The sequence below is a fragment of the Perca flavescens genome, chromosome 11, assembly GCF_004354835.1.
Source record: "Perca flavescens isolate YP-PL-M2 chromosome 11, PFLA_1.0, whole genome shotgun sequence".
NCBI classification, from domain to species: Eukaryota; Metazoa; Chordata; class Actinopteri; order Perciformes; family Percidae; genus Perca; species Perca flavescens.
In genome coordinates this window covers 2,670,755-2,683,323 of record NC_041341.1, presented here as the reverse complement: position 1 = coordinate 2,683,323, position 12,569 = coordinate 2,670,755, and the positions used below count along the sequence as shown (strand labels likewise).

The window sequence follows — 12,569 nt, the reverse complement described above, 5'->3', positions numbered from 1 at the left end:
CTGACAGCTGTAGTCACGACGACCCACGAGATCTCACGAATTCAGGTGGAATTGAACCACCAAACCAGCACCAGTTAGTTTCCATCCAAGGAGTAGAGGGGAAACAGCTCTGTGCTGTGTGTTTAAGGTGGAGTGCAGGAAACATGATCCACCGTGAGCACGCTGGATTTTATTTTGAAAATGAACCGGATATTTATTTTGTTTCTGTGCTCGACTTCCTGTCCCGCATATTCTGAATTGTGCTGAAATGCTGCGGAGCTCTCCGTCGTCCTGCAACAATAGAAGCTCTGCGTATTTGCTCCGGAAGACGGCGGACTGACGGAACTGGGACGGAGTCGGGATGCAGACGTTATGCAGTCTGTGGAAATACACACACTGGGCCTCATTCACCAATATCTTCCTAAGTTTTCTCTTAAATATGTTCTTAAGAAGGTTCCTAAGAAAAGTCTACGCCTGATTCATGACGTGTTCTTAAACTGAAAGCGCGTGCCAGTTGTTCCTAATTAGCATAAACAAACGCCCCAAAAATACCCATATAAGGACATGACACTTCCTGTCCACCTCCTGGGAAGCGGGAGACTGGTCGAGATGGTTGTCGGAGTCACGGTGGAGGAAGTACTGAATCTCAAGTAAAAGTACAAATAACCAGAGACATATTTACTTTAGTAAAAGTATAAGGTGTCCACTACCACAAACAAGGCCTGGCTTTAATAAGAAGTTCCTGTCCTAACCAGCATCAAACGGAAATGTGTTGTTAGAATCGGCATGCGGTTGGTTTTATTAATAGATGTATTTTAAGATGGTTTCATTTTCTTTAACCTTGCAAGTAAGCAAATAACGTGTGAAGCAGCAGACATGGGGAGATGTGAAGAGGTCCAGCCAAATAAATAAGATATGAACACGTCTTACGCAGCCTGGCGGAGGAGTAAACGACGCTGTGGAGAGAAATAGATATAGCTACTTTGATTTAAAAACGGGAATAATAAAAACAAACGTTTTCATTTTCACTTTTACCGTGCCCGTGCCCGGGTTCTGCAGCATCGGAGCCGGCTTGGATCAGCGGTGCCCCATATATACGGTATCTATGGCAACCCATATATACAGTATCTATGGCAACCAAACTTTACTGGTGAGACAAACGTGTGACAGTCAGGAAGACATTTTGGCGGGGGGGAAACTGATCAGAAAATGTAACGGGACGTTGTAGAAATGTAGTGGAGTAGAAAGTAGAGATAATTGCTGCAAAATGTAACAAAGTAAAAGTCAAAAGTAGGCTATGCACTATTGAGTCTACTTAAGTAAAGTACAGATACGTGACAAATGTACTTAAGTACAGTAACAAAGTATTTGTAGGCCTACTTCATTACATTCCACCACTGCATTTCGGCCCTATAAATAGCAATCAATCACCAAATAACGCAGGATTTAATCAGTTTAATTGCTGATGTAAATTGTAGTGTTAGTGTTTTTTTTGAATAATATGATTTTTTTTCAACAAATGATCAGAAATACATTACAGTACAATATTATCATTGTAAACGACTGTAGAATTGAATAAAATGCAGTAAGCAATCATCTGGAGCAAATTGTCATCACTCAAATGTGCGTAAGAGTGCTTTTCAGTGTTCGTAGATTTAGTTCTTTGCTAAGAACAAATCCAAGTTAAGAAAACATTAGTGAATGTCAGAATCTTGGTAAAAAGTGCGTAAGAGGGGTTTAAGAAGACCTTTCTTCGTAAGAACGGTTGGTGAATGAGGCCCACTGACTTTAATGGAAACCTGATGACTCCGGAGACGTTCTGCAGACGTTCTGCAGACGTTCTGCAGACGTTCCACAGTCAGTGGAAATTGCCGGTTAGACTCTTTGGGCTGACGAGTCTTTCTAATGACGCATCTTCACAGTCTGATACTTAAAACGTTTTACCACAAACTGAGACTTTCCTCACTTGATACATTATCTTTCAAACTAACAAACATCAAATGTTGAATTCATGGCTCCATTCAAACAGGATCAATTTTACTTTCCTCATTCACTACTGTACATGGTTGGTCCACCAGAAGGTCTCTCTATTAAAGCCTAAATGTGATATTAAATCAAAGTATTTAGTAGTTTGAACATGACTGCAAAGTTCTGGGAGTTTTCATGCAACCTAAAGTTCTCAAATAGGTGTTCATAAAATTAAAATTAATGCACGAAATCCAACACGGCCGACTTCCTGTCGGGCGAAAAAAAAGATGTTCCTAACTATTTTTATAAACATCAAAAGAACTTAATGTGATCCATGGTGTTTATTAAGTCCTTTAAACACCAGGGACATTTTTTGTGCCTTTAATTCCTCCATATATTTTTTTATCAAACTGTTGTTTTTGTCATGAGTTCTTTCACTCAGAACGCTAATATTACGTGGTGATAAAGGGATGTAATGTTTTGTTTTTCAAAACAAGCTCCATTTTTCACAAACCTGAAAAAAATGCTAATTTGCAGCAGAAACATAATGTGAAAATGTGTGTATTGGAGTTTTTTTGGGTGCTATGCTGTGGGGAAGAGAAAAGGCTTTTATTAATTTGTTGTAATAGTAAAACTAACTTAATTAGGTAACCAGTTATAACCAAATAACATCCACATCTGCTCCATATTAAATGAAACAGCCTCCTTGCTGCTGTAGTCAGTGTAGGCGTTTCAGAATCATATCTGTGATAACCAGATACACATTCATATCGCTGAATCTTTACATGTTTACTAAATTATTTTTCTTTTCAGGAACACCAACCCCGCCGCCTTCTCCCAGTAAGATATTAAGTTTATTTCTGAACACTTTTAGTAAAACTATTGCTGATTTGTCCATTGAAATACTTGCTTATTTCCTAAATAATTAAACGATTTCCACTTCAGCTTTGAAGGATCCATGGAGGGAAATAGCCTGGGGGTGAGTTAACTTTGTTAACATTTATTGTTTATGTGTGGTGTCACTGCTATTTAAAATAAAAGACCCCAAATTATACAAGCTTTTTTAGAAAATAAAACCAGACGGACCAGAGGTTGTCAAAAATACCTCAGGGTGCAGAGGGTTAAGGCTACAAAGACCCAAAGCTGCAAATACCTAGAAAGGTGATTAGGAAATGTCATATTTCTGTACCAACTGTTGGAAGGAGGCCACATGTCCATCAATATAGAGATCAAACAGTGAAACCACATCCTGTCTAGACCAAATATCAAAAGCGTCATCCATCATTGATGCTGTTATTATTATTATTATTATTATTATTATTATTATTATTATTATTATTATTATTGTATTGTTCCATACACATGAGAGGAGTGATGAGAGACGAGAGAGTGAAACTAGGAAACGAACAACAAAATATTATAATTAGCTAAGCCACCTAGCTTACATGAACATTAGTTTACAGCAAAAAATCTAAATGCTTAAAAGTTAACTTAGTCAGAACAAAGATTATACATACAAGCGATGCTTCTGCTGGGGAGTCAACGGACAGGATGTAATTTCCCTGGCGCAATGACTGTCTGCATTTTTAACCAGTCTGACGTTTCTAAGGCGTTTCTAACGCGGTGAATTGACCGTTCGCAAAACCCCGTCCTCGTCCAATCCTAGCTCGGCAACTGTAACTAAGGAGAAGGACCCCCATCAAACACTGTGGTTTCAGCAAGATGGTGAAACGATGCGCTTATGGTACAAACGTACCCCAAACAACCTAAACGTTGTCCCTTTTGAACACTGATTAAGGGTTAAGAGGTGGGTAAACTATGAATTCGGTGATATGTGACATGCAGTATGAAATGTTTAAAGACACGTAGAACATATGCGATGATGAAAGGTTAAACTTGAGAGGAGGGGAAACTGTAGGCTAACGTTACTTGTTTAGGCTGGTCGTCATCCTTAGCATAGCTAGCATAGCTAACCTGTCATACCTCTGATAGAACAGCTAGAAACTGAATCGTTGTAACCTAAACTAGATTGTTAGGTCTGACACATGACGGAGAATGTTGGCTGGGAAAATATTTAAAATTGAAAACGTAGGCTACTTACCCGGCGGTGCAGGAACATGACTGGTCCACAAGGCTGTGCTGGTTGCATTGTAAGAACAGCTCGTGAGGTTTCTCATTCTTGGACTGAGACCGGTACACCTTTGCCTCGATTGTTGTAATATTTCCCATCTTTGCTTATTTTAACATTTTGAACATATCCCTCCGCTGCATATTGCAGCCCTTTCTGTCGTGCCCTGCAGGATATGTCTGCTGCATTACTCCAAAACTAATCACTCATACCAACAGGTATGGAGCTCAGCCCAGCCATGGCTATGTGTCTGGTTCTCCATTGTTTCACGGGCGTAGTAACTGTCGGTACACGATCCGTTCTGCACATGCGCAAGATAATACTGTTTTACCGAGGATACGACCTGCACGATCTGTTCCACGCTAGCCTGTGGCTAGCCTCCACCGGGAAGCTGACGTTAGTTTAGCTAACAGCTAATTCGGCTAACCGCTAGCTGTCAGCTAGATTCAGTCTAAAATAACGTTAAGTCAAACTTAATGGGAGAAGCAGCTACAGCTAAATTAAGACTTTACAGTAATAACAATAAAGACAGGTGTTGACTGATTGTGTTTTAAATGAGCACAAGTAAAGTAGAACTGAAATATCAGCTGTTATATATGTCAACGTTTATTTTCAAGTTTTATTTTGAGGGTCTTCTAAAGTTATTACATGCTGTCTCAGCTAGCGGTTAGCCCAATTAGCTGTTAGCTAAACTAACGTAAGCTTGGCTGTGACCGGAAGCGTGGAAGGCAGAACGGATCGTGTACGTTGACATATATATAAGGATCGTGTACCGACAGTAACCATAACTAGGGGGCGTGGCTTTTGCAAATGGTCAATTCTAACGTGGTTTCCTACTTCCGGCTTTAGCTCAGTAAACAAATGTCAAAATAAGAGTCTTCATGAAACTGAAAATATGCCAAGTTAAATGCATAAAAATTCAAATTAAATGCCTGAAGGGCAGAACAATTATTATTATTATTATTATTATTATTATTATTATTAGTTTAATTTACTATATTGTCTAATTTCCATCTGAGTGTTTTTTTTCGTGATTCTCACTAATATTAATACTTCTGATCAACAATTTTTCTTTTGTTAGTTTTTCTTTAGTTTTTTTGTTGCAAACCAATGTTGGTTTTCTTTTAGTTTTATTGCTGTTGAGATCAATAATAGTAATGTTGATAGATGTAATATACATAATCATCTGAAATTAAAATAATATATTTTAACAGAAACAATGCTAGGGATCTCCAGTATATGAAGGATTATGAGCCTGGAAACGATGACATCAAACATCTCCGAATCCTTCTGTACGGACCCGTCGGAGTTGGAAAGTCCAGCTTCATCAACTCTGTCAGCAACGTCCTACGAGGCAGAATGACTACTCCTGCTTTGACCAGTGCAATGACCTCTGACCAAAGTTTCACAACAAGAGTAAGAAAACTTTAGATTTTAATGTAAATTATTAAACCTCCAAAGCAGCATCAGCTGAATTTTCACTTCAACCTTTCACTTCCCTTCCCTTTCTCTTAATTCAGTGATTTGTTACTTTGAGTTCCATAACTCGCCCCTTTGAATAATCCGTAGCACTGAAAAGATAGTCCGATAAGATCAACCGTATTGAACCCACACAGGGAAATGTAAAACATGTAAATGTTAGCAGGAAAAGAAGGTACACCCATACATGCAGACTGAAAGCAAAAGATTTAGGGCCTCAGGCCAAATTTCTCTTGGCCCATGAGGATGTACAGACAGTGTTGGGCCTTTTTCAGTGTGTTTGGCCCATGGTCTGTTCCTTGTGAATATTTACCCCCAGGTATATGAATGTGTCCCCTCTCACCACCTGGAGGCAGTTGGTCAGAAAATCCAGTATCCAGTCACACAGAAGGCTGTTCTTATGAACCATTCCTACAGAAATATCTATGAGAACAGCACCTTAATTCATATGTATTCCACATATTTATTATTGTATGCAGCACACTGACTTTTGATGTAAGGCAGCTGCTTTATTGTCTGTAGTAACTATAACCGGAGCACCTAGAATAAGAGAGCAAACATCCTCATAGAGAGGAGGTCTGGGTGGATGTGTGGGCCCTAAAACACACTGTAGGGCTTTCAGGACAGGGAGAAGAGTCCCAGGAAGAGGTTAGGGAGAAAACCCAAAACTTTCACCCATCTAGGGTCAGGGGCGAATTTTGTGCTACGCCCCTGTCCAGGGTGTTCGTATCCCAGGAGAACTACATAAGGGAGCCCCTCTTTTAACCCAAACCACAATCTTTTTTCTAATCTTATCTAGTCATCTGGTGAACATTTATCTTTAGAGGTGTCGTGGAAGTTTCCTTTACAGCAGGGGGAAGAGTTTTCAGAGTTTAGTATAATGAAACAAATAAGACAGTCTGAGACTAGAACCAAGTTGGGTTTTTGTATTTTATTATAAACATACATATATATTTGCAAATAGGATCAACATGATTTCACAAAAGGCCTCAGCCCAGTGTGGAGTCAGTTTCTCCAATGAGTGAACAGAAACACCAGACTTATATACATCTTCAGAGTGACAACACACACACACTCAGATTATTATGACGCTACAATTCTTACAGGCAATCTGATACACATGAAGACAATCAGAGAAATACAAGAGACATCTTGGAGTCATCTCACCTCCTCCTCCCTGTATGACTTTCACCCCCCCGTTACATCTTAACTGGCATGGGACAACTGGAGATAGTTTTAGGGTGACCTTGTACCTTTATCGGTTCAGGCTAACAGCTCACATTATGTTCCAGACTGGACACCTCAGCAGTTTAAGCAGAAACTGAGATAAACTGTCTTTCAATAATGTGAGAGAATTAAAGTAGAAATAAAACAAAAAAATATAAGGCATTATGCTTAAATGTAATTTTTCCCATTACAGAGGCTAAACATAACTGTTAGGAATGCTGTCAGGATGTGACAGCAACAGGATGTTTTTGTGGCGAAAGTTTCATGTAGGCCCAACAGTGACCTGTTGTCATAATTTCATAAGATATACAAATTTTCTTTTACTTTTCCCCCACTGGGAATCAACCACATGTCAAAGTGTCCCTGAGCAAGACACCAAACAAAAAAAAATTTCAGTTCATGTCCCAGGAAGAGGTAAGGGAGGAAACCCCAGACTTAGACACCAAACCCCAATGTATTACCCAAACTGTTCTGGAATTTGAGATAAACATAAAAAACATGATTAATATATTGATGCATCCAGGGATGTTTTACAAAGTAAACACTGCAGGACCCAAAGTCTGTAGATGCTGTTATTGTGATTAACACAGTCATTTCATCTTTTCTGTTACAGTATGCCACTCATAAAATCAAAAAGGAAGGAAGAGGAAAGTCAAAGTCATATTATCCTTTTGTCTTCAATGACATCATGGGTCTGGAGAAAGGGGATGGAGTTCGTCCTGATGACATCATACTGGCCCTGAAAGGACATGTGAAGGAGGGATACAAGGTACAACTGGAACATTATTAAACCTCCAGTCTCACATTGCCAAACATATCTCACAGTGCTGCAGACAGACTGATTTTGACCTTATCAGTAAAATATTCACTGACAACAAAAGTTCTGATTCATTTCATGTCCACTTTCTGGAACCTTCATTGGACCTCATGCAGCAACATTTCACTTATTTCCTGTTAGAGAAAAATAAGAAAATCAACTCCAGATGCATCCCTCATTTTAAGATGCTGATGAAGGTGCAAGAGCTTAAAAATAACTGCTTTGGTCTGAAACTAGTAGAGTAAGATAGAGATAGAAGTATGTTCGGTTTTCCCTTCTGAAGCTGATATGTACACATTTGTGTTTATTTTTTATTCTATGTGTGCTCATGCATTTTGACAAACTATTTTAACATGTTAATATTTAATTGTGTCCCAGTTCAACCCTGTATCTACACTCTCTGATGATGATCCATGGTACAACCCTCTTCCATCTCCAGAAGACAAAGTTCATGTTCTGGTTTGTGTGCTTTCTGCTAATACAGCAGAAATTACAGACTCAGTTCTGCAGAAGATGGCGGAAATCAGAGAGGCAGCCAGTTACCTGGGTAAGAATATAAGATACTTGGCTTCAGAAAGTATAAAACTGTTTACTTTTTTCACTTTATTATGTTGGTTTATTAAAAAAACATCTAATTTATTAAATATCAAAAACCTGAATCTCTCATTTAAGGAAGTATTCAGACCTGTTAATCAGTACTTTGTAGAAGCCCCTTGTACAGTAATTACAGCATTGAGTCTTCTTGGGTACAGCTTTAAGATTTGCACACTTGGATTTGGACAGTTTATGCCATTCTTCCTGGTAGATCCTCTCAAACTCCTTCAGATTGGATGGGAAGCATCTGTGAACCGCCATCTTCAGGTCTCTGTCCAGATGTTGTATCAGGTTTAGGTCCTGGCTTTGGCTGGGCCACTCAAGGAGAGACAGAGACTTGTCCTGAAGCCACTCAGGCATTGTCCTGCTAAGAGATGATATATATATATATATATATATATATATATATATATATATATATATATATATATATATATATACACACACATATGGGTTATATGGCTTAGGGTTATATACTGTATATAGTTTTTTACAGTTTTTTACTTTGAGGTCTGACCAACAGATTGTTCCGTTTTTTTTTTTTTTTCATTTTATGAAGAGAAACTTCCTGAAAAAGCTAAACTACTGAGTGTGTTTCTGTCTACAGGGATTCCCCAAATGGCAATAGGCACCAACATTGATTCAGCCTGTCCTGAAACTGAAAAGGATCTGAAGAATGTGTACAAGAGCAAACACATTAAGCAAAAGGTGAGTTTCTGTCTTCCTGAGTCTGTACAGAAATATAACCTGACCTGATTTAAAGCTATAGTGCGTACAATCTTCTGAACAGAGTCATACTGAGAAACACAGAGAGAGATGTGTGGAGCTGATCAGGGCCTGAGAGCCGACGGGGGTGAAGGCCACTTTGAAACTCAAGGATTTATTTTTGTTTCTTTGTTTTATCGTGTAATGCAGAGGTTCTCAACCTTTTGCAAGCTGGGCCCCCCCAAAGCTGGTCCATTGCAGTTGGGCCCCCCGCTCCAATTTCTTGGCGAAATGTCTGATAAACGTAGCCTCAAATCATCCTCGATTTGTGCACGATTGCGGTATTTGGTTTTGAGTGCAGTCATTTGCCTCACACAAATATGCCGACGTGAAAGGGAGGAGAATCTCCAAGGTGACGTCACAGAGTTGAGAGTATTCCTGCATCAATGCTGCCCAGAATGACGAAAGAGGGCAGGAGGTCAGTGGGGCAACGAGCCAACACCGGGCCCCTAAGCAGGATTATCAAGGTGGGCCCGAGTAGGCTACCATGAATAGGACAGGATCATAGAGACACAGCATATAAGAGATGAGATGTCAGGAGTAGCCTACACACACCACAACAACATAACACTGGTGAATGTTGACCATAACACATGAAAGAACACCAGATCAGTCCCTCCACGATTTCACGGCCTTTTTTGAGATTGTTGCGGCCCAGAATGCCTGATTTCACGGGAGCTTTTGTTAAAAATTGCGATAAAAGTTGTGGCGTCTTTTGTATGTGTGTTACAATGAAGTTGCAGAAGACAGTGAAAGGTGCAAAAAAAATATTATTTTTTATTTAAAAATAAAAAGGAAACTTGTTTTGGGGAGAATAATAATTATTACTATTAATTAATTACTCTGGGCTGAGATTTCCTAGGAACCTTAAAAGGCTCAGGATGCTGCAAATGTTGGTATAATATAAAAAGGGCTGGTGGATTTAAGACAAAAAATATAATTTATTGAATGAATCAAATATGAACATATCTGTCACTGTCAGTGGATTGTTGATCACATTGTTAGTTAATGTCCTATCCTGGCCACACACACACACACACACACACACACACACACACACACACACACACACACACTAAAAGCAGTACAAAATCATAAGATTTTGTAAATTATACTGAAGGGTTAGGTTAAAACAGATATGAGAGGATAATTATTAAAGCAGTTTAAAAGGCAAAAAGATGTTCAGAAAGAGATTAAAGGAGCCGCTGGACAGGAGGTATAATATATATATATATATATATATATATATATATATATATATATATATATATATATATATATATATATATATATATATATATATATATATATATATATATATATATATACTACTACCGGTCAAAAGTTTGGGGTCACTTAGAAATTTCCATTCCAGACAGAATACCAGCAGAGATCAGTTGTATTGTTCTTTTTAACCAGGGCAGCAGTTTTCAGATTACATTATTTGCTTACATAATTGCAAAATGGTTCTCAACTGTTGTAGACAGAAGTGTCTGAAGAAATGCTTGAAATTCATGTTTTTTGGTCTAAACGTCATACCCAAATTAAAAGTGGTGCAGCTCCCATATACTTTGACACTCAGGGGTGTGCCTGATATCATTGGAAAGGAAACACTCAAGTTGTGTCAGGGTGATTCTAGGCCTTACTGACACAGAGTTACAGAGGCTAGAATGGAGATTTTTTATTTCTGTCCAAGTTATAAATCTGTAAAATTATTAAAATACACTGCTGTAAACACATCTGACAGGTGACAGACAACACAGCATTAGCCACGTCTCAGCTTACAGAAAAAAAGTCAGAAGCTAAAAGACTCAAAAATGGATTTTATATGAATTCTTTTCTACAAATATGTCTGTGCGTTTTTTATTTCTATTTGAAAAGTGCAAATAAAAAAGCCAAAAAACTACAAAATACAACACTTCTCAAATACACAAACAAACCCACATCAATCACCTTTCCAATGATATCAGGCACACCCCTGAGTGTCAAAGTACATGGGAGCTGGACCACTTTTAATTTGGGTATGACGTTTAGACCAAAAAACATGAATTTCAAGCATTTCTTCAGACACTTCTGTCTACAACAGTTGAGAACCATTTTGCAATTATGTAAGCACATAATGTAATCTGAAAACTGCTGTTCTGATTAAAAAAAAACAATACAACTGATCTCAGCAGGTATTCTGTCTGGAATGGAAATCTCTAAGTGACCCCAAACTTTTGACCGGTAGTGTATATATACTGTATATATATATATTATATAATTATATATTAAGACATATATATATATATATATATATATATATATATATATATATATATATATATATATATATATTATATAATTATATATTAAGACATATATATATATATATATATATATATATATATATATATATATATATATATATATATATATATAATTATATATTAAGACATATATATATATATATATATATATATATATATATATATATATATATATATATTATATATTAAGACATATATATATATATATATATATATATATATATATATATATATATATATATATATATATATATATATATATATATATATATATATATATATATATATATTATATAATTATATATTAAGAGATGGTTACCAGAGAGATAGCTTCACCATCTGTAACCGGAGTACAGATTTTAAGATTTTAACAGTTGAAGTTTAGTAAAATAAATTGTTAGACTAAATTCAGACAGGCAGGAGAACACTTTCCATCACTAGTTCTAATAATATTTAGTCATATAGCATAATGCATAAGCAGAGTTTAATGGTAAATTACAGGTTTGTTTTTCTATTGCTTTAACATTTCACAGTTTCTGCCTTCAGCTCAAATGTTTCAAAGTAGATTGTTAAGTCTCCTTGGTTCAGACCAGACTTTCCCTACCTCCCTCTGCTCTGCATAAACTCTTTGTTCATTCTCTCAGACTCTCCTGATGAACTGAACCTGCTTTTAGCAAAGGCAAGGCAAGGCAGCTTTATTTATATAGCACATTTCAGCAACAGGGCAATTCAAAGTGCTTTACATAAAACATTAAAGAGCAGTTAGAAAACAATTTAAAAACATTAATAAACAAATTAAAACAAGAATAAAATTGATTGATGAATTGGTTCTGACTCTGGGAACAACAAGTAGACCTGTCCCAGACCACCTGAGAGGTCTAGTTGTGTCATAGTGTAGTAGACCTGTCCCAGACCACCTGAGAGGTCTTGTTGTGTCATAGTGTAGTAGACCTGTCCCAGACCACCTGAGAGGTCTGGGTGGGTCATAGTGTAGTAGACCTGTCCCAGACCACCTGAGAGGTCTGGGTGGGTCATAGTGTAGTAGACCTGTCCCAGACCACCTGAGAGGTCTTGTTGTGTCATAATGTAGTAGACCTGTCCCAGACCACCTGAGAGGTCTGGGTGGGTCATAGTGTAGTAGACCTGTCCCAGACCACCTGAGAGGTCTGGGTGGGTCATAGTGTAGTAGACCTGTCCCAGACCACCTGAGAGGTCTGGGTGTGTCATAGTGTAGTAGACCTGTCCCAGACCACCTGAGAGGTCTGGGGGGGTCATAGTGTAGAGACCTGTCCCAGACCACCTG

General features: G+C 37.8%; 1 protein-coding gene across 1 annotated transcript in view; it reads left to right on the top strand.

Annotated features, from left to right (window-relative positions):
• Nucleotides 1-11,928, top strand: part of LOC114564266 (interferon-induced protein 44-like) — a 12,799-nt gene extending 871 nt beyond the window's left edge. The window contains exons 3-9 of the mRNA XM_028591517.1: nt 2,761-2,787; nt 2,893-2,926; nt 5,290-5,491; nt 7,395-7,550; nt 7,977-8,145; nt 8,800-8,900; nt 11,911-11,928. Coding sequence (XP_028447318.1) covers nt 2,761-2,787; nt 2,893-2,926; nt 5,290-5,491; nt 7,395-7,550; nt 7,977-8,145; nt 8,800-8,900; nt 11,911-11,928 — 707 coding nt within the window. The remainder of the gene's footprint in view (nt 1-2,760; nt 2,788-2,892; nt 2,927-5,289; nt 5,492-7,394; nt 7,551-7,976; nt 8,146-8,799; nt 8,901-11,910) is intronic.
• The last annotated feature ends 641 nt before the right edge of the window (nt 11,929-12,569 follow it).